The sequence below is a fragment of the Teleopsis dalmanni genome, chromosome 1 (assembly GCF_002237135.1).
Source record: "Teleopsis dalmanni isolate 2A chromosome 1, ASM223713v2, whole genome shotgun sequence".
Lineage (NCBI taxonomy): Eukaryota > Metazoa > Arthropoda > Insecta > Diptera > Diopsidae > Teleopsis > Teleopsis dalmanni.
This window is the reverse complement of record NC_051846.1, coordinates 205329958-205353693: the sequence shown is the minus strand read 5'-3', so window position 1 is coordinate 205353693 and position 23736 is coordinate 205329958. Positions and strand designations below refer to the sequence as shown.

Below are 23736 nucleotides of genomic sequence, written 5' to 3'. Positions count from 1 at the left end.
TGATTTGTTAGGCCATGTTGTACAGATAGTCGTAGGCACGTCAAATTCGAAATTCTTGTTGTCTTCGATATAAATTAAACAACTTAGAATGAAAGAAAGAGAGAAATTTCGAGAAAGAGAAAAAGAGTTTACTTTTGTTTAAAATTTATTTTACTGCTGGGTTAGCCACTTTTAAAATATCTTCTAAAACGTTTGTTGTTTATTGCATAAAATACAAAATGAACATTTTTATGTGCCTGAAGCTTAAAAAATTACAATTTGAATATTTTATTTGCAGTTTGTATTTGATAAAATCATTTAAAGTAAATTAAAAGTAAATAAAATGTCATGTTTCAAATTGAGCACTTAACCAAGGATATTTGTGATAAATGCTTTATGCAAATTATATTATCTTGTTTATTGTAAAAAACAAATAAAATTAGTTTATTAAATTTGGGGGCAGTAAAACATGTAAACGTTTCAGCAGACGGTAAAGTTAATAAATTGATGTTATGAGAAAAGTGAGATAAAGCTAACTTGTTTTAGTATTCTAAAACTTGTTTTAGTATTCTAAAATTGTTATATATTTTATACCACTAAAATATTTATACTTGTATAAAAGATAATATTAATATTTGTTTTACAACTAATGCTTTATTAAAATAAATATATGTTTGCTTAATGAATTAATAAAATAATAAATAAATAAAACAAATAATTAACAACAGGATAAGACATTGAATTTGGTTATTTGGTTAAATTAGAATAATAATAAAATTATTATAATAAAATTATTAATAATAAAAATAATTTAATTAATAAGTAAAATTACTACCTCGCCAATATAGTAAAATTATAGTAATAATAAAATAATAATAATAATAAAATTATAGTAATAGTAAAATTATAGTAATAAAAAAATTATAATAATAATAAAATTATAATAAAAATAATTTGGCTTAGTAATATAAATAAAATATTAAATAAATAAAACAAATAAGTAACAACAGGATAAGGCATTAGACTAGGTTATTTGTTTAAATTAATGGTTAGCGTAAGCCTGGATCTATTGGTGTCTTACAATGCCAGATGGAGGTTGACTTCTATGTATATTTCAAGCAAACAGGATGTAGGATCATAACTCTTTTTACTAACTTAAGGAGTGCTTGAAGCTTTATTACTCAACTGATTTCGAAAGATATTTAATAAATAATAGAACAAATTTTGATTTGCAATTTATAATTGTTCAGAGTTAAATAAAACTTATCATTATTCATTAATTAATAATTAAATTGTCACATTAGTTTTTTACATACTATATCAAATACATAATTTAATTTTTTTTGTACAAAAATTCCTTTTCATATTAAATCCGCTACCGTGTAATCATATTATCGTAAAATTATTTATATTTCAAAAATTTAGTGCAATAAAAATTGATCAAACAAAAAATTTAAAGAACATATGAAGAAATTGTTCTTTTCTTTTTTTTTTAGAAAAAAAAAAAAACTTTCTACCTACAGATATATAAAAATTATTTTTAAATAATTTATAAAAAATTTTGTGGTTCATAATTGTTGCAACATGCAACTAAAACTAATAAAAAACTTTCAGAATAACAGCCGCAACAAAAATAGTGCAAATTACCACAAGTTTTTAATATTTTGTGACAGTTTATTTAACATTCACAAATTTTGTGTTTTTATTTTATTTTTTCCACTTTCTGGTTTGATAGACCGAAAGTGTCATCATGTGGCAGCACCGACGTAGTGCTACACGCGATACACATGTATATATTTGCATGTGGTTTAAAAAACGTCGATATACAAAACTTTTTCAACTCTGCGTTGGTATGTTTTTTTAATAAAACTAAGGCTATAATTAAATACTTGGAAATAATTTTTAATTGCTGTTATTTTAATAATTGCTTATCCTTTTTTACCTTGTAAGCAATTATGTACAATTATGTTGTAATGGAAACTTATGTTCAGGAGACACCAATAATTTAAAAAAAAATATAAAATTAATATTTGTAAAGTTTTTTTTTTGATTTAATACAATTTAGTGAAATGTATAGTATATTTATTGAAGTTACAATATATTCAAATATTATCAAAAAATTGTTCTCATAAAAATAAAGGAGAACTAGAATAAAAAGGATTGCTGTGATAGTATATCGGGATTAACACACTTCAAATCACTTATTGGGACCTATAACAATAAGAGATGCCAGGATTGTATGAACTTATCAAAAGAAAAACTTAGATGTGCTGTTACAATGCCCTACGCAATAGGCTACTGGAGAATATATATTCTTACGGCGCAACAGGGATTAGAGACCTATCCTAAACCCAGAAGGGGGCACAAAAGTACCGACGGTCGCAGCGCCACATCCCCTAACAATAATAATCAAAAAATTGTACTTAACGTAAATTATATTTAAGATCAATATGTAAGTAAACATATAAGATTTTTATTATAATAAGTTTTACTGCATATAATACATAGAAAGAGAGAAAAGACGGGATAATACTGGTATACTGCAAAGAGGTTTCTAATTGATACAAATAGAAAAGAAAGTAATGATGTACGAATTCATGAATTGATTAATTTGAATATACTATAAATATTACATATAACGTGTATGCAGATATATAGTAAACATATTTTTATGTCATATATGTCTGTATATGTAAGTAAGTATGTGAAGTAAAAGGAGTAACAAAGCATCCTCAATTAACTAAGAGAGCCGTTTTAATTGTACATTACTCGTAAAAGTGGATAAACAATGGGATTATTAGAACCAGCCGTACGCACTTATAAAAGCAAGTATCTGATCAATACTAACTTTAGAAATATCGCGGAGTGTTTTTATGAGATGCCAAACAGCTTAACCCTGCTTTTAAACTAGCATAGAAAGATACACACGATTTGGTCTGGTGTCTTTTTTTCGAACGTCTTTAGACATGGTCTCATCAATGATAATATTAGAAATATGGCAGTCTATGTTAAAGAGACGCCAAACAGCTTAAGCCTGGTTCTAAACAAGCTTAGAAAGAGGCACACGATTGCGTCTAGTGGCTTTTCCGAACACCGCTAGACATGTACTACATGAGATACGACAAGACTGGCCAAGTCTGACGTCCATACTGTCCAATACTAAATCTAAAGTATCTAATCTAAATACTTCAGATTTATTTTTATGTATCAAGTCGTAGTTTCTAGATTTGAAGTAAAGGGGCCATGTAGTTATTGATCTGCCTGCTGAGAAAGTATGAGCCTACTTCTTATTTGCCTGTCGCAAAAAATTGTCATAAATCAATTGTACATACAAGTAATATATAATTTGATATACAACATATTTACATAGAGTAAATATTATATAAACTGTAAATTCAATTAACTTATATCAGAGTTATTAAAAAGATATTATTTTTACAACGTATATATATAACTTGAACACTTCCCATGTAGCGTGCAAAATTTGTTCATAGTTCCTCTCTTTCTTAACTTTTGAAAATCTTTTATATGCATTATTAATGAAAACTATTATGTATGCTAAAAGTATAAAATGAAGCGGAAACTGCATGTAAGAATTGCATTCATTGACTTAAACAAATTTTTGAATAAACGCCAAAAATGCAAAGCAAATGTTTACATTAAAAAAAGTACATGGCTAAAAAAATAGGTACTAAAGTGAAAAATATGGTTACGTTGGTTTTTGGCAGCGGCGCCAATGAAGTAGATAATTTGCTAAAAAGTAGAAATTAGAAAAAAAATAAATTATTTTTGTTAGATAAGCGCAAAAATGCTTTGATGCTATAAAAAAAATAACTGCTACATTAAACTATTATAAATATTTTTTACACATTGTTTAAAATTACTTTAAAAGGACATTATTAAATAAATTTATTTAAATTGAAATATAATTAAAATTCTTTATTATTAATTTAATTACAAAAATTAAATCGAACTACTTCAACCGTAAGTGCTAAATAGTATGAAAGCGTGTATATATTTTGTTACTCATACGTCATGTTGTGCATTAATTTTTAACGATAAGTATATTTCGCCTTTTGTGTAGTCAAATTCAAATTAGATTTTATTTGCAATTTTCATTTCATTCAGTATCTTTTTTCCACTGCTACTGCCATGAACTTAGTCTTTGAAAAGTGTCCTTGACAACCATGCCAAGTGGCATTTTTATTGCTTTAGTAAATAAATTAGTTGCAAATAAGCAAGGATATATGTAAACATATCTGCAGTTTTGTATTTACTTAGCATTCTAGCATTCAACTCTAGCTGTCAAGTAGGTTTCTAGGTTATTGCCATTGACAATGTTTTTTATATGCGCGCCTGTTTATTTGTTTTTTGTGCTAAATTAAATCCACAGTAAACAACACTAGTGCTTTGAATGTATCTACAGAAAATGTGAAAGTGACAAATTTTAATTGCATATGAGTATCTATGATTAACAACAAATGCATTCGTACAATTTTTATGTAGCAGATAATTTTACCAAATAAAATATTTTTGAAATATTTAAAATTATTAAAGTTAAAGCTTTAAAAAAAATAAATTATTTCAAAGACCTACATAATTGAAAATAAATATCATATAACAACTTTTAACAGCTTATAAAATGTAAAGTGATATCGCTTTTCATAAAAGTATGAAATTTTTATTTAAGCTTTTTTTGCCTTTTCTGCGTTTTTTGTCATAATTTTGTAATAAAACTTTATAGTCTATAGCGAGTTTTATTGAAGCGCGTAAAAATTTTTATTTTATTGGGTTTCACTTTTGTTCAGTACACATCGTCGTAATGAAGCATATAGAAGCAGTCCTTTAGTCCTTTCTGTAAAATATTTGTGCTTATAATCAATCAAAACGGCACGGTGCAGTCAATTCTGGCAGTTTGCGCCTTTTTCCTGGTGCTTTCATATCATTTTCATTTGCAGTTCACTTTTACGATAGCACTTTGTGGTTTTATTGAATACAACAAAAGGATCGAGGGAACCGGCAGGTGCCTGTCTGTCAGTCTTTATATGCTTATTTATGTTGTTTTATTACCATTTCAATTTGTAATATATTCCATTCAATTATTGCTTCATTTCTTTTTTTTTTGTTGCAGATGAAAATATATTTCAAAGAATATTAAGGTATATATTGAGGATATGTAAACGAGTATAGTCGAGGAGTTCAAATAAGGTTTACAAATGAGTTAACATTTAAATTAATAAATTGAAATTTAAATTTTATATATGCATATGAATTGAAGAAATAGGACATCCTAGTAGTGCTATAAAATTTTCACATATGAATTTATATATTTTATTTTAATATTAGATGTAGTCGTAAAGCATATTTTTTTTTATTATTGATGTTTTTTAACTGTTTTATATATAATTTTGTTTGGTATATTAAGTATTTTATTATAGTTTATTTATTTTCATATTAGTAGAGAAATTGAAATTAAATGTTTCTTAAATATAGTTTTTAAGATGAGCTTTCTTTTGAATAGCGTGCTCGGCTCTCTGACATACTAATGTGTAGTATACGGCCTAAAACACCTACGCTATGGAAAACCTATTCCCTCCCGCAACTATTTTCGTATGACTTTGTAAAGAGTATCTTTTATGTTGCGTTTTAAACCATATTCTTCTGATCAACTAACTGACTTGATTGATCCTTACTGTATTTTTCGCTGTCTGCTCTCTTTTTTAACCTGCTACTCCTTTCTAGGTCTGACACACGTATATGCCAGTTCTGTGTTTTCGACTATATTTTTGGAATTTATTGGTTCAATTCGGACTTGTATTTCTTCTGTTGGTTTGTATCACCTAGTACAGAAAAAGATATTTGCAAAAGTATATATGTCCAGCCAGTATCTGAGTGAGATAGTAATATGTGTATCCCAAATTCCTTTTGAACCATCCACCTTGCGTGCTATTGTTCCTTCTTTCTTATCAGATCGCAATGTTTTGTTCCCAATGTGCTTTTACTTCTTTATCTTCTTGTTATATACTATTTGGTGCTTCTCTACTTGTAGCTCTATTGGAGTTACACATGCTGTTACAAATATTGGTTCCGCCGAGATAACGCGATGTGCTGATGTGAACCACCCTTCTCTAAGTTTAATTATATATTGTAATATATAATAGTATAGTTTAAATAACGTTGTATGCTATATTATTATTTCTATCTATTTGAAATATTTTTGCTTACCAATAATAATAAAAAAATATTTAAAACGCACATTCAATTAAAACCACATGGCGTGTGAGTGGCAATAAAATATTAAATAATGTCAAAATGCATCTGTAAAATTTTATTCGTTTGCATAAATTATTTGAAAATATGGTTTTTAGTATTTTATTTGAATATAATATAAATCAATATTAATTGAAATTTTAAACGTAATTAATTTGATTTCAATTGAAAATTAATAACATGCAATTATGCAAAATTTTAAACTAACCACATTCAATAAAATTGCACAAAATATTTGCTTTAGTAAAGTAATTATTATTATTAGAATAAATAAATCTATGTTATTATCAAAATTAATTTTGAATTTCAGATATTCATATTCCACTTAAGTTTCACCACTTAAATCTGTTCCCATGATTGTTTTTAGCTTAATTTAATTTGAATATAACAAAACTAATTGCATATAATAATTTTATTTATTTTCCTTCACTCAAGTTTTTTAGATATACTAAAATTTTGTAAAATACAGGTTTAAATCTTACTCATGCCACACTTAAGTAAAATTGAGTAAAATTAATGCACCAAAAGTAATCCTCAAAAATTACTAAATGAGTCATTGAATATATTTTAATAATAATTTTGTGAATATTTAATTTCTCTTATCTTATTATTTTGGTTCAGTAGTATTCTATTAAAATAACTAAATTTTTCCCCTTAATTTGCAACAAAATAAAGTGCCACACACGTTGAAAATGATTTGTATCCTGCAAGTATTCTCTTCCACATTGAATTACAGCAGTTTTGCTTTAACTAACCTGACTGATAACCGTATTTTATTACTTATATACGTATACGACGTATAAAAGTTTTTATATATCTCCTTTTTATACTCTTTTATTTTCCTTTTTAAACAAAAAAAAAACTTGATTTAGTTATAGCAACAAATAAATTGGATTTTGTACAAAATAGTAAAGTAATAGTTTATCAATTTATACAATACCTATCTCGAAGTATCGTAAATACTGTATTTAATAATTTGAACTGTATAGTTTCTAATTTAATCACTTAATGTAACCGTAATCCTGTAAGAGTAATCATATATTTATTGAAAATTAAATAAATATGATTAGTTAGGGAGTGCATAAAAACAAGATTTGTTCTAATTACCTGAAATTAATTTTAAAGAATAAAGAATTAATAAGAATTAATTATTCTTATTAATTCTTATTAATAAGAATTATAAAGAGTTTTAGCAATATCTTTTAATATAATTTTAAAGTACCAAAAGAATAGAAATAATTTCATTCATTCTTAAAATCTTAAAAAGTTCATTAACATAATCAATTCAGTTTACAGTTACTTAGTAATAATTAAATTAATCAAGACACCAGATAAAAGTCTTATAATTTAGTATTCGTTAACGAGCAGTAGTGATTAATGACAAATTAATAATGTACAGTATTGCTTTATAGCATCAATTAATGGCTTTCAGAGTTCCGCCTCATTTATCTTCTGCTCTACATTTATTTTCTATAAATTCAAGTGTTATATCATTTTATAGTGATTGTACTTGAAAAATATTTTGTTGCAAATGGTTCATGCCATAATTGAGTAAAAGTTAGGATTAGAATTACTCATGCTGTGATGCTGTTAACCAACACATGCACAATATATATTTTTCAATAATTTTTTGGTATATCAAATTTAACATTTAGACAGGCATTTTATTCTTAATGTCACAACGGAAGCGTAAACAGCGAAAAATTTATATGTAATTTGTAAACACCAAAATAAATGTTAAATTACTTGTCAAAATGTTTCTTTTGATTTTCTGCATACACACTCATGTATACGAATTTACAATCTGCAGAATTCATCTAGTGAAGCAAGCATTAAAAATTAATGCACCAAAATTAATACTCAAAAATCACTCAAGTGTGCCTTAAGCAAATTGCAACGATTTACTCAAAAATGATGTACTCAAAAATAAGTACTATTATAATAATTACAACACACGTTTAAAAAATTTCAATTAAAAATGTAAATAATATGAATAAAGACACAATATTAATTTATATATATTTTACTTTACAGGTATGAATGATGTGTAATAAGGACATGTTATTAAGGGTTTGTATGAGTAAAATTTTTTTTATTTCTTTGAAATAAAAAATAAATTTGATTTAAGATTTAATTAACAAATTATTATAACTTTTCTACAGAATTTAAATTTGTTTAAAAACCTTATGTGGTACTAATATAATTTTGAGTTATTTGCATTGTAAAATGCTCAAAGAGTAATAAATAATGGCTCAGATTTTAATGTTTTGCGCTATGACCTGCAACACGTAGCACAGACATAAAGCACATTCATTATCTTACTTCGTTCGCATAAAGTAAATGTACGCACATAAGGAAATTAACCTGCATAATAAAACATAAAAACAAAAACAAAAACAAAAATAAAAATGAAAACCATATAACAATCTTTGCCATTTTCCTAGTTTGTAAGGAATAATTAAAATAAAAGAAAATAAGAAATAATGTTTGTTGTTACTCTAATACCAACACATAATACTCTATTTGCTAACTATCTTTGTTTGGTAAGTGTATATGTGTGTATGTGTAAATGGAATCAAACAATGCGAAGGTACTTAATAGCTTTTCTGCACGCCTAACGAGTGCCTCCCTGTATAACTCACATATGTAAACGTATCAAGTTGAGTGTATCTTAAAACCTGTAACAATTTATATTTCCCCTTTTCATTTGTGCGCTTTGGTATGGTAACAGTCCTACTTCTTCTTGTTGTTGTTGTTGTTGGTGTTGTTGTTGTTGTTGTTGTTGTTGTTGTTTCTGTTCAAATGTACCATAGTGCAAAATGTTAAAAGTCTAACATAAAACACAACCGACACAAACACACACACACATGTTAAAGTGAATATGCATTGTGCTTATTAGGCGTAAAACCATAAATGCGTGTACGCTAGAAAATGTATGTATGTGTGCACACAAATTAAGTATTCACATATATGCTTACCAATGCACACCCGTATTTCATGCGATTTCATTACATGCCCTATGTGCTTTTCCTTTTAATGAACGCGTTGAATTAGAACAGGCGCGTTAAAGTTTAAAATAACAGTTGCTGTGTTACTCTGCGCAAAATATTGACAAGCTTCTTCATGCAAAGTTAATAGAGAACCTCGTATAGGGTCGCTTGAGTGGAAAATATGTGTCGTAGTACTTCTCAGTGTATCAGTGTAGGTGTTTCACTGACACTACGTAGTATAAACTACGTAGTAGCAAAGTACATGTGTTGCCATTTAAGTTCAGTAATTTCATTTGTTTAAATGAAAGCAAATTGTAGGGCCTTTTTTTATTTTTAGAATTTTTTTTTTTTCACTTCCCACTCGCAAATTGACAGAGATTTATGAAAGGTTCATTGCACGTTAACTTGCTTGTCAAGAGTGGATTTTTCAAATGAAATAAAACTGTATATAGTTTAACTTTTAACTTTTTAACTACAAAAATGGAAGTTTGTATAAAAAAGGAGGTTTGTATGAAAAAGGGTTTGAAAAATAAACTACAGTTAATATGCCAAATCCAAAATAGAAATACCGAGCAACCATTAACTACTAAACAACTTTAAATTTAATTAGGAAATTTAGATAAAAAAAATCATATTCCAACAATTAATTTTGCGATTTTAATCAAAATTTTATTTCAATATAAAGTGTTTTCCATCTGAAACCCTTTAAGTTACTTTTGGTTAGCATATTTGCACAAATCTAGGCCATTGAGAAGATCCCAGTCATCAGACTGTAAAAGACTTCCAGCTGATTTCAGCTAATCAGGCTGAAAAACACAAGATGCCTCTAGAAGAAGAGACATCATTTAGATGTCTTCCATCTGGATTCCTTTAAGGTGATTTCCGTTAACTTTATGCTATAGCTAGGCCATCCGTTAGACTGTAAAATACTTCCCGCTGAAATCACATTTCGGTAACCAGGAAGAAGAGCACAAGAGGAATATTATTCAGATATCTTCAACTTGAATCCCTTTAAGATCATTTTTGTTAACTATTTAGTACAAAGATAGACTATTGAGATCTCAGCCAACAGACTGTTACAGACTGTCCGGGTGAAATAGACTACTTTAGATGTTTTTTGGTATATGTACCAAGCGTAAAAAAAATCTCATCAATAAAAAAAATTTAATATAAATAGTCATTACCATTTTTGTAACAGATGACTACGATTTTAATATGTTCAGCGGTTGTTAAACGATTCATATTATAAAATCGCAAACCTTAAAGTAAGCAGCGTTGTTAAATCAAAAAAAAGGCGGTGGATAAAATTATCACCATTTTTAAAGTAAATTGTCATAATATTAACATGTTCAGTGGTTGTAAAATGGTTCATATTAAAAAAAGGGCAACGCTGTCAAATTAGAATCATGAATTATATAATCTTAAACAACTAGCTTCTACTGCACAAAATTATTCATTTATTTATTCACCAATGTAACTAAAAATATAAAAATTTTTTAATTTTAAGTGCATCCGTTAAATAAATCATTTAATCACACCAATAATCAAAACTTTTATGGTGCACCAATTTTATCCAAAAAAAAAAACTTATCTAACAAAAGTGAGGCAAATACGCGAAATAGTGTGCAGTCGCACTTGTACGCGTGAAGAGGAAATGCAGTCAACTTGCACGTTGCACGTTGCACGCCTCAAATGTATACGCACTACAGAATGAAAATGTTACAAGGCAATCAGCTTAAAACGTGGGATGTACGCGGGATGCTGTGTTGTGTATTTTTAGTAAACGAACTACACAGTACAAAGGATACGAACAAAAAGTGCCAAAAGCTAAAATCTTACTACTACAATTTTTGAGCTACTGCGCTAGAAATGGGAAATATAATTCAAAAGCAAAGTGAAATCTTTTCTGAGCAATGAATTGAAATTCAATTTTATGCAATCTATGAGCACACAAAGCACATGCTTCAAAATTTGTGCCAGAAGAAGAAATGTTTGAATTTATAGAAAAAAACCAATTTAATTTTTTTTTTTTTTTGTGACTGGCTTTCATAAAAAGGTATTAAATATTGTATATAAATTCATAAAGAAATTTGTGTTTTCTTTTATTTTTATCAGCTGTGCTATTGTTGAAAGCCACTTACTCTACTTTTCCATTTATATCGTAGCAGTGGGAGTATCTCAAAAGACGCTACTGCTATAAAGAAAAGTCCTCGCATTGTGTAAAGAATTTTTATTGAATTTTTTGTATTGTTATATACACAACACGTTGCCTAACTCATGGTTAGCATGGTTTGTGTAGTACCCACTTACCATCAATAGTCAAAGCACTTTGCATTTCTGACAAATATTTATGTTGGCCATTAGCAGTTATTGAATGTGATGCGTTGGTGGTTTAGATATATTTGTATGTACATGTACTTAGATGTTTTTTTTTTTTGCGAATGTGTTAATGGAAATATTGTATGTTAGTAATATTGATTTTATATGAATTTCTTAGTAATTCTTTTGTATTCTCAAAATTTTTCAACGGTGCGTATGAGTAACATTACATTCATTCTTTTGGGTTCACAAATTGTACAACAGTGCGTATGAGTAACACAACATTTAGGATCGTCAATGCGTTGTGTTATAAGAAAATCAATAAATTACTCAAGTGAACCTTTTATTTTTTACATTTAATGCTATTATACGCTTCACACCCATAGATTATGAAAAATCTAGCCATTTCTCAATTAACTAACATTATCACTTTTAGTTAATATAGAACGTAAATTCACTTTATTTCAGCATCAAGAATAATATAATCAAGAGCTCATTTTCCCTTGGGTGTCATATGCTGAAGCAAGCATTATGCATGCCTTTTGCCATACTAAAGTAAACAAAGGCAAAGTTATATATTATCAAACTCAGCAGTGCGAATATAAAACTTGACTGCTTGTGGTAATAGAAGAAGAGTGAAATTTATAAAATATTGCCATTATTTTTCTTAACGCCTTTGTATTAAATTTAAATGTCATTTTAGTTAAACCAAGCAAGCAACAAATATTTTAGTAACTTTTGCGGAAGAAAAAAAAATAAGTCACGGTCTCATTTTTCTAAAAAAGAAATTATAACAAAATTTCTGCAAAGAAAAGTATTGTCATTTTATTTTACGTATTTAACTGCTGCTGAGAGCTGTATAGAAAAAAGTTTTTAATTTTATACAAAAAGTATATTTTGGGTTACATTTATACGGCCTTAGGGCGGCATTAATTAAAGCTTCAACAGTAAAAAGTATTTGCTGAAAAATGACACTGACACAATAATTCTGTAGCTCGAAAGGAAATGGACGGATGTACTATATAGTGAAAGTCTGTGAAAGCAGCGAAAATAATAAATTTGCAAATATTTACAAAAGTTACGATAACACAAAAGGATTCTTTGCTTAAAAAATATTTGCATAATTATTTGCTTAACAAATATAAAATTTTTATTGTTACTGATTGTTAAAGTAACGAGGGTGAAATTTATTTTGGACTTAAAAGATTTAAAAATGTACAGACTCCTCTTATTTATATATACGCCTATGCTTATATTATATAGAATTGCTTGAATTGATTTTCAATATATACTTAATTCAAATGTAATCAATATATACGGACATAAATAATAGTAAAAAATATGTATTGGAAAAAATAAAATAAAATAAAATAAAATAATGGTTATAAAAATGTGCCTTAAAAATATAAATAAGAATAAAAGTGCTCAATAGTGCCCTACTTAGCACTATCTTATCTCAAAGTAATCACTAACCGCACAGAGCGGTACGCATATCTTAGATCAGTTATTGAATGATCAAGAAGCTTATAAGGAGTACACAAATTAGACAGTGAGATGGGTGGGACTCAGCAGAAACCCCCAGCTATCAAAGAGTAAAAGTGCCCAAATGCACTAACTCGGAACATACACATAGCTTTACAATGCAGGTTAGAGGTCTAAAAAGTGTAAAGCCCAAATAATATGCAGACCATGTATCTATACTGTGATTTAGTGTAATGTAACAAATATGATCTGAGCATAGAATAAGAAATTCTACATTCGTTAAATCTTAAGGATAAGTATGAGCGACATTTATATAGCAACGAGAATTACAAAAATATATAAGGTTATTGAACATATGGGTTTATGTTCTCAAAACTATTTTACTGATTGATTTTTCCTATTTTACGTTTATTAAAATATTCAACAATTAAAATAAAACTAAAATATAAGAGCTGCTAGCTAGGTATAATCTCTTCTTACTGCACTTAAAGATTATTCATATTGTTCACATGTGTTTCCAAGTGAGCTGTTAAAATTTAAAGTGTTATGAGCTTCAAATCATATCTCAAATTGTTAATTCATAGATAGAGTGAATATAAACCATACCATTTAGCTATCTTAAAATATATATGTTTTGTTGAATGTATGTTTATATGACAAGCATTTAAAGTAATGGTACCACAAAGAGTTTTAGTCGTCTTTGACATTATTTTACTTTGGTATTCTCAAAAGTCATTAATGTTGCTTATGTCAAATTAGATAACCACATATATAAGAAATAAATGGATTTTGTTTTTATTTATAATTGTAGAAGTTTCATGCTGAAACAAGTTTTAAGCAACCATTTTACACAGTAAGTAGCAATCCCATTTCACATAAAATATGTATTAAATGGAATAAATTTAACTGGAATGTGTGGTAACGTTCACTTTCTGTGAGAGTTTTCACACTTAATGATAATTACTATTTATTTGCTGTACTTTTTCAACGAGATTTTGTTGTACATTTTGTGATTTTGTTGCTGACAACAAACAAGACAAACTTTGCTGTAACAGAATGCGGTATTAGCTTTGGCAGCAGTTGCTGCTGGGTTTGCCAACATTAAACTTATGACTGCAATTTGTTAAAAATCAGATTTGAAAGTTCTTCTTCATGTGTTGCAATGAATCGGGGAAAGGACAACATAAATGCAATTATTTAGATAAATTAATAATTTTAAAGAAGATATTTTTCTGTGCAAATAAAGTAAAATAAATAACCTTTCTCTATAAAAGAATTTTCTTATTTAACACTTATTTAAGCAACAAAATAAAATATAGTAAATAAGGAAATAACAATTTAAATTTAAAAGTTTTTAGTAGATTCCACATCTTTTTGTAATTTATAAACCGCAAAGCTAGCTTGACTCTTTTGTAACCCCAACTAAATATTTCCGTAACTTATGACTATTAAATTTTGATTTATTGCGAATACATATTTTGTTGCACGACATTTCAACTTTGGAGCTCACTTGTTGCCACAAAAAATGTTGGAGTATTTCTACCTGGTGGTAACCACACAGTACGGTAAACCGAACCGTAGCATAATAACGGCGCTAGCAACGACGACAGGAGCGTAGAATGCAAACTGTTACATGGCACGGTGGCAGTAACGTAAATAAAACGTTGGTGACCAATGTGGCACTCTACCGCTGCCAGGATTTTATTACGTCCCTAAGTGGTCGTGACAGTGGTGGCATATTTAAAACCGTAACATCTCAAGGGATATTTAAACAATTTAAACCGCTTCTCTGCTGCTGCATCCGTTGCGGTCTGAAAATATTTGTTGGCATTCTAGTCTCGCAATTCCGTTGAATACAAAGTTTGTTAGTTAATTTTGCAGTTACTGCTGTTGCAATGTGGTTTCCCTGTACTGACCACTTCAACTTGTTTTATTCACTAAAAAATTGCTTAGGGTTTCGTTCAAATGTTTTCGTTTAGAAGAAATTGCCAAAAACAACAAACATTAAATATTTTAGGTTTAATTGAAATTGTTATTGTGGCAAGTGCTTAAACTAGACAAGCGAGTAAGAGAACTTTTATTAGAAAACTCAACCAAAACACTCTAAAACCATATAACATAAGTAGCTCAAAGATGAATACAAAGAAAAATTATTTAATTAAAAGACTATATCTCAATTAAAGTAATGATTAGAGAAGCACTTGTTCTGTTTATATTATGTTAACAAAAATACTTCTGTTTAACATCCTACTACTCTTAGGTTAAATAATCTAAACATTATATTTTTGTTAATAGACAGATGTGGTTATAAGTTTTTATAGCCAAATAAGTAAAAAAAAATTACACTTTGATCTGAAGTTTGAAGTAAATTTAAATTATTCAAGATTATATATAAATACTTATACCTAAACGGTGAAAGTAAGAAAAATAATTGGTTATGACTTTGCTCATATTTATTTCCATATTTTTTATGGACACCCATTATCGAGTTTTGGACCGCGTAAAATACAGATACATATTAAAAATACAGTAATTCACGATAACTTGTCGTATTTATCCTAAAAGTACCGTTAACCAAGAGTTTTCGGCTCAAAATGCTTGCTTATCAATATATTTATTGCGCATTTGAAGAGTAGATACGTCGTTAAGTTGAGCACATGTATCCATACTGTACTCTTGACAGTACTGTACTCATTTTAGGTCATTATGTTAAGACTACACATTACGACCAAATCGTCTGTTTAGACTCACAAAAGTAACTATACAAAGTTATATTCAATTAGCTAAAAAACAAAAGAGTACCTTGAAAGATGGACATCGGTAAATCCATTTATCTTGTGCTTTTTAGCACAGATAGATTATATGGTCTGTATATGGTCTGTATAAACATCCCTACTATATATATATACATATATATATATATATATATGACACATATACAAATAATAAATTAATCTAAAACTAAACTAAATCGATCAGTTGATAATATCTACAGTAAGTTCCAATTGTACTACAAAACTTGTTCAAAAATTGCTATAACTTTCGAATTAGATGGAACCTTTGATAGAACAAAGCGAGTTGTTAGATGGCCCACTCTTCCTAGCCAACAAGAAAACTATAAACAAACATATAACTTTTATCGGTAATGGCGGATTTTTTGAAATTGGTTTATCGTACTCTTAATAGTAGGTAATAACATTAAAGAATTATGGAGTCTCTATCAAAGGCGACCACATTAAACTTTTATTTTTTACAATAGTTAAACGTTAGTTAATTAAAGTTCAAATTTAAATAGAAATAGGAAAGTATGTAATAAACATATTTGACATACTTTTTATCTGCAATATTTATCTGCAGTATTAAAATCAACAATAAAACTAGAAAGGCTAAAGCTAACTAAATTTAATAGTTTAAGCTTTTAAATACTAAATGTTTTAAAAACAGAAAATAATTAGTGAAAAGACAATCAAGTAATAACCTCTACATAAATAAGCCTTCTGTTATTTTCCCATTGTGTTAAAGATTGAAGTTTTTAATCATTTCAATTTACTTATTTCTTTTTTTGGTAACATTATTTGAAACCTCTTTTTAAATGTTTAACATTTAATTTTCATGTTTACTTAATTCAACTTAAGTATATAATATTTTTATCATTCAGATGTGGTAAATTCAATCCTTCACAAATTTTTCAATTTGTTGCAAATAAACTAGCATATAAATCAGCAACTTTTGTGTAAAAAGATACAAATTTTAACATTATACAACAACCTAAACACATCAATCTTGTAAATTTATGCAACCTTTAGGTTCAGCCAACAAATTTAATATTCCATACATAATGCGAGCCCAAATGCTTAAAATAAAAATGAAAATCAGTAAACATCATCAATCAGAACCCCTCCAAAAAAAGACACCAAAGTGAAAGAAACGTACCAAGCAAAGTTTTACAACTTGTAGTTTGCACATACGTACTCAACTCATCACATCCATTTTATTTGACATGAACTTGCGAAAAATCAATTTTAAATGAAACATGTATTGACGAGGGATAGAAACTTTTTGAGCAATATAACAATACTTATAATATATAATAATAAAATAAAAGAACTTACCTGACACTCCACAGGCCATCTGGGGGCCTGCTGTGAGCAAACATTATCCTTGTCCTTAGGCAGCGCGAAAAGATCTCTTGGCTCCTTCAAACGTGCAATTGGACGCAAGGTTTTTTCATCTGTGTTTACCTCCAATTGATTTGTTTTCAGACCTTTAGCAAGAAAAGTACCCAAAAAACCTATAATCAAAATTGTACAATAAATATTAAATTCGATTTAAAGAAAAAAAAAAAAGAAATATTTTTAATTAAATTAAATGCAAGTATCTTTGATTGCTGTTTAATAAATAATAAAAATGAATGTCCTTATGTCAGTTATGATTGTATCTGTTGTTGGTATTAAAAATTGTGCGTTTGGTGTATTTCAGTATGTTTTTTTTTTGTCTTTTCTCTACTATTTTGACAGTTTTTAATTAAGTTCTACTTTATCTTTTAACTGCTCTCTCACTCATTCTATTTGCTGCTTCCATGTTTTATATCAAAATAAAATTAAATGTCATGTCAGGAAACTTTTCAACAGAATATAACCTCAGGAATAGGAAAGACAAAAAATAACTTTTTCATTATCTCCAGCATGACTGCATGAGTATCCTTATCAATATCACAGCATCTGCTGTATTTATTTTATTTATATTCTAACGGCGTATTTATTTTGTTTTACGTTACCAAGGATATAAAATAAAAAGGAAAAAAGAGGATAACAAAGACAATACTTAATAATACTGACATGAACATGAACGCATCAAAAGACTGCAAAGGATAAAAGACTGAAAATTGTGATAAAAAAAACATCACAGAATATTTCAGTCTACTGGAATTTTTATCATCAAAGCTTTTTAATTTATTGGTTTGAGAGAAGTACATATATTATATGTTTTTTATATATTAATTAGCTATTTGAGAGGTAAAAAACTCTTGTAAAAGAAATATATTGTTAAATTTTAGTGATTTTTTTTAATAGTATCGAATGCTTGAATAAAAAACTGAAATACAGTTTAATTGAAATACAAGAAGATTTGAAATTATTTAATTATTTTTAAACCAACGGTTCTCATTTAAAAGACAAAAGGGATGGAACATCAAACAAAACAGCTATGATAACCCAAGCTAATAAAAAGGATGAATATTCATGTCAATGAGAAATGATAAAAAAATTTAACGGTATCAATATTTTTTAACGTTATCATGGTTTAATAGACTTTAAAATTGAATGTCATGTGAACTAGATTTTAGAACGGGTTCGGAACTTGTCACCACGTCACTGCATCCTCTGAAGATTAAAGTTCCATAGGACAGTAGCAATTAAGAACGCCATTATGTCTTTTGAAGAGATGTTATCTAATACCGTTATAAGAGGATAGGCAGTGGATTAGTACCGAAGTCTGAGTCTGGCGAGACTATCACAGTAACACAGAATGTGTTCAGAGCACTATTTTATTGAAAAATCTTTGAAGAATGCTTCTGTCTAAAGAAAGCTTAAATAGTTACTTGCTGTTTTAAAGAATACAATTTTTATTTGAAAGACATAGTGCTTCAAACATCAGTTCTAACATTTGAAGATACTTAATTCGATGAATATTCATGTCAAAATCAAAATTTTTTAAACTTGGCATTGTTCAAAATGCGTTTAAATCTAATGTCATAAAAACTAAAAGAAGATAACATCAAATAATGGAATATAATATGTGATTTGTTGCTTTGGAGAAAACGTTTTAAAGATTTTGTTATTGAACTATTGCTGTTGGTGAAACACTAGCTTTATTATATCGGAAAGCGCAGAACAAGTTCGGTTAGATTGGTCAACCGCCTGTTCCGTTGCAATAATGTTAAGATATATATTTAAAAAATTTGCATTTACGGTTTGGTATGAGGCTCTTGAGTGGATTTAAACTTTTAAAGGAATACGGTAACGGCTTAGTATTACATACATATTTTAAGCAATATATTATTACTGGAAAACTATTCGAAAAAACAATATATATGAGAAATTTATTTTTGTTTTTGACAAATTTGGAATTTGAAGGATATTAATAAAATATTTAAATGTTCATTATGAACAACGCATGTTCACAGGAACAGCAATTTCAAAATTATGTATAGTTCTAAGCAAAAAGAGAAGAGATAATCATTATACTTTTATTTTTTTAAAAATAATTAATTATTTTTTTAAATATATTTATATGTTTTTTAAATATATTTATATTTTTTTTTAAATATTATTATATTTTTTTTAAATATATTTATATTTTTTTTAAATATATTTTTATTTTTTTTACTTTTCTAGTTTATATAGCATTTTATAAACACTATCGAAGAATGAAAGTTTCTATTTAAATCTTTACTTAAAATATTTTTTTTATTGAATTTTTTTAGATTACCCTAAAATAATTAGTTGGTTTTTTTTCTATCTTATAATAATTGCCGAACATTTTAACTTATTGATTCTTTTCACATCTAGAAAAGTTTTAAAGTCCATTATTACAATTGCAATGAAATGTTCTTTCTATTCATTTCCACTACTTCACTATTTTATCAATATCCTTAATTAATTGGTTGCATCTAGATAAGAACTTTTACACTTGAAAAGTTTCGTAAAGCAGAAAATATGGAAGTCCTTGCAAGGAAATGCATGTAAATCCATAATTATAGCTACTTTTGTTTCAATTTGCAACAGCTATGCAAAGCACGAGTAATAAATGATAGTAGGAAAATGCATTTCAACGTAAAAGACAACAACAAAAGGACATAATTTTGAATAAAAGGATGCAACATACCAAGAATTTGCGAAGAAAGATTGAAATTACACTGAACACTGTAAGAAAAAAAATACCACCAGCGACTGTGGCAACTACGGTAGTTTTTGTTGTTGTGTAGTAGCTGACTTCGTTGTTGTTGTTGTTGTTGTTGTTGTTGGTAGATGCTGCAAATGCTATACAGAAATAGTCGCGCTGTTGACTATTTTACTTTGTTGCAGTGAAAAACTGTTGCTGTTGTAAAGCACTTTTAAATTTATTTCAACACTTTTGACCACAAACAAGTGAAAAAAAATAATATTTGTTTTAATTTAAATTAAAACCAATTTAAGTATTTTTTTTGAAAATAAATAAGAACAAAATTTGTGACAAAAAAAATATTTTTAACACTTGTGGCACGAATGATGATCAATTGATATATTTCACTTTAATTTTATTGCCAAAAAATATTTTATAAAAATTTTAGAATTCACGTATTTTGTTAAAAAATTCTAAAAACTTTAATTATTTTCATAATTTAATTATAATTTCGTTCGTTTGGTTCTGCCTTTCTTTATTCTTTAGTGGTGTACGCGTGTCCGTTTCAAGCTTTACGGCTGCTTTGTTGCTCGTTTTGTTGATAACTGAAATCAGCGGGAAAATTTGCTGCACTGAAAATCATTTTTTGCCATACCACATAGCAGCAGCGACGTTGACAGTTAGAAGTGGCAAAAAGTATTCAAAAAAAAAAAACAAAAAAAAAATTGATTGAAAAAGCTTTGAGAATTTTTTTGTGCATTTGTTATAACATTTGCTATTGTTTTGATTTTGAGAGCTTATTTGTTGCTTATTAGTATTCAAAGCAGTCAGTGAGTGAGTAGAGAGGAAGAGTGTAAAACTGAGATATTGCAGTCTTTGCGCAACGACATGTCGTGGGTGGCAAATGTCACAGAAAGCAAGAGTTTGTTTTTGCCTTTGTTTCTCTCTCTCTCACTCATTTTTGAGTTGCGTAAAAATACTCAAATATTTTGCTTTTTCGTGCAAAAGTTTCGTAAAATTAAGGAAAAAAATTAGTTTTTGTACAGTTTTGTGCTTTTCAAGCGGCTTTTGCATTGCTAGTCTTTTTTCAATTTATTTGGCATCTATGGACGTTGTGTGGGTCGCCAGATTTTCGATTTTTTTGGTACATATTATTTAATTATTATTTTTGTGTTTGTTTTTGTTTTACTATAATAATTTATGCTGTTTTTTTCGTTATTAATAATTCAAAATAATCTTGCTTAAAATCTATTATTTGAAAAAAAGCTAAGAAAAAAACATTGTTTAATATATTTTTAGCTTGAATTACTAATCTTGGACTAATGGAGTTTAGTATTAAAGACTTATCAGTTTTTAGAGAACATTAGTCATGATTTCACAAAAGCGAAATTTTCAAAAGAATTAAATGGAAAAGATTTTAATTTTAAAAATACTAGTCACAATCATAATAAAACCACCATTTAAACTACATCACTATTAAAATGTTTACATTATAACATCGATATAATATTTCAATGATTGTCGAGCTTTGATCTAGGTCAAAAGTTATTAGGCTGAAAGCAGCTGTATAAGTTTGAGTTTAGAAATTTCTCTATGAAGCGTCTATTCGCTTTATCAAATAAGCTGAATCTCGTCTCATCGATTAATATCACTTGTAAAACAAATGATCTACTATGATCGTAGTATTCCGCATAGATCCCTGCTTCTAAATTTATGTAAAACTAAATCATTAGTTTCAAAAGAATCCACACGAAACTTCTCCATAAGCTCGCGAGCCTCTAGGAGTCAACTGGTCGGAATGCATTTAGCTTGGAAAATACCGGCGTAATCCTTGTCATTCTTAATTTAAGTTGTCGCATGAATAAGTTACCTGATACACCGTGGTATTAAAGTAATAGTGCGTACGGCGAGTCTTACAAACACGACTTTAAATTTGGGTAGTACACAGGGTTTTGCACCTGTCACTTGAAATCTCAGCTGTTAGTGTAGGGCTTAAGCAAACCTCGGAATTGGAAACGAAATATTGGCAAACGCCTTAAATGTCCAAAGGACTATAATTTACAGATATGTACTTGGAATTTTTAAGGTATTAAAATTATAAAGGGCTATTTGCTTATGGTTCATTTATAACACAATTCTTATTCAATTAGTGAAGTCATTTTAGTCTGCACCACATAATGTTTCCGAATATTGTACTTTTTTCTATCCTAATTGACAAATTATTTTATCTGTAATAATTTCGAGTTATGCGAAAGGATGTGTTATTTTTCTTGTAAATCGTTTGATTTCATCGTTCTTTAAAAAGCTTGCCTTGTATTTGTTATTTACGGTACACAGATCCATTCATGAATGTAAATATCTGCCTAATGCTAATGTTAGATATATAGTATCACCATGTGTGTTAAAGAACGCCCAATAGCTTAAACCTGGTTCTAGACAAACCTGGACATAGCTACAGCAGGTGCTCCGGCGTCTCCTCCTTGAACACCGGTAGACATGGATTTCTGCAGATTCGACAGAGCTGATCGAGACTGGCTCCATGCTGTTCTCTATTCCAGTATTCCGTAAAGGCAGACACTTCCGATTTACTTCTATGTATCAAGTCAGTAGTTATAAATTTGAAGCATAAGTAGCTCAATCCCTATTTGCCCGTTGCAAAAACTGGTTGTAAATCAATATTTACCTGTTACTATGTTAGCAGGAGCAGGGATAGCAACGAGTGATCTCATAGAAGAAGCGAAATATAGCTTACAGTAGTATCAAAATTTTTGTTGATGTTATACGTGGTTACGTACGGCTTCATTAGAATTTTTCTTACTAAATTTTACATAAAAAGAACTTTATATTAAAGACATTATTAAATTTTTTTTTCGTTGAAATTTCACCTATTCAACTTAAATTAATTAACAATATTGATAAGACGAGAACTTATAATAGTCGACATTAATCTAAATACTTATAATAAAATTTCTTACTTACAATGATTAATGCATTAGGATAACAAATCAAACGGCTCAGTTTGTTAAAGCCTTCATTACATTTTTTAAAATTTTTATTATTAGTATTATGTAAACAGATCTTCTTCAGACAATTTCGATACTAACGGGAACTTTATTTACCCATCATTTTATTTTGCTGCTGTCATTATTATTACCTATCTTCCTTCTAATTATTTCTACATAATGTAAACATTTGAGTTCAAAATTGATTGAGTTAAGAAGTACAAGTACATTGTTGTTGTTTGCAACTAAGCAATTTCTTAAATTATGTTCGAAAAAAATAAATTTGCATCAACAACAATGTTGTCTTCTGTTTTTTATGAAATTTTGTTTATGTGTGCAAAATTCATTACAATTGATAGTGTTACATTGCTTGAAAATTGAAACTATGAAAGCTAATTGTTGATTATTAATATATCTATTAGTGTTGTTATTATTATTACTGTATTTATTGTATCATTTTTCTTTGTAATTTTTCGCTATAAATTTAACATTATATATTTTGATAGGTTCCCTGAAGATGACTATAGAAGATAGTCAAAATATCGGAAAAATGTTAAATTAGTTTTTTTATTTCTATTTAAATGATCAATTAGCTCGTTTATAAATTATAATATTAGTACGTAGGGTAAATCGAAACTTGTAAATTTCTTTTAATTATTTAAATAAACAATGTTGAATAGATGTTTTATATATAAACCAAGAATAATTTTATAATAATAATTTTTCTAATATAATTTTAAAATACATACGACAATAATTTAAAAATATAATTTCGCCAACATTTAATTAAATTTTTTTTTAATATAAATAAA

The 23736-nt window shown here is 27.8% G+C and overlaps 2 protein-coding genes across 3 annotated transcripts in view; one reads left to right on the top strand and one right to left on the bottom strand.

Annotated features, from left to right (window-relative positions):
• The window catches only part of LOC119667115 (cytosolic carboxypeptidase Nna1-like), a 115896-nt gene that overhangs the window by 78605 nt on the left and 13555 nt on the right, over window positions 1-23736 (bottom strand). The window contains exon 4 of the mRNA XM_038076402.1: window positions 17153-17331. Coding sequence (XP_037932330.1) covers window positions 17153-17331 — 179 coding nt within the window. The remainder of the gene's footprint in view (window positions 1-17152; window positions 17332-23736) is intronic.
• Window positions 8282-23736, top strand: part of LOC119671496 (glutamine-dependent NAD(+) synthetase) — a 37435-nt gene continuing 21980 nt past the window's right edge. Inside the window, exon 1 of one of the 2 annotated variants that reach the window (XM_038082149.1) lies at window positions 8282-8319. The gene's annotated coding sequence lies outside the window, so the exon portion shown is untranslated. Of the gene's footprint in view, window positions 8320-20987; window positions 21067-23736 lie in introns of those variants that run through there. The other variant, XM_038082150.1, reaches the window with a different exon arrangement.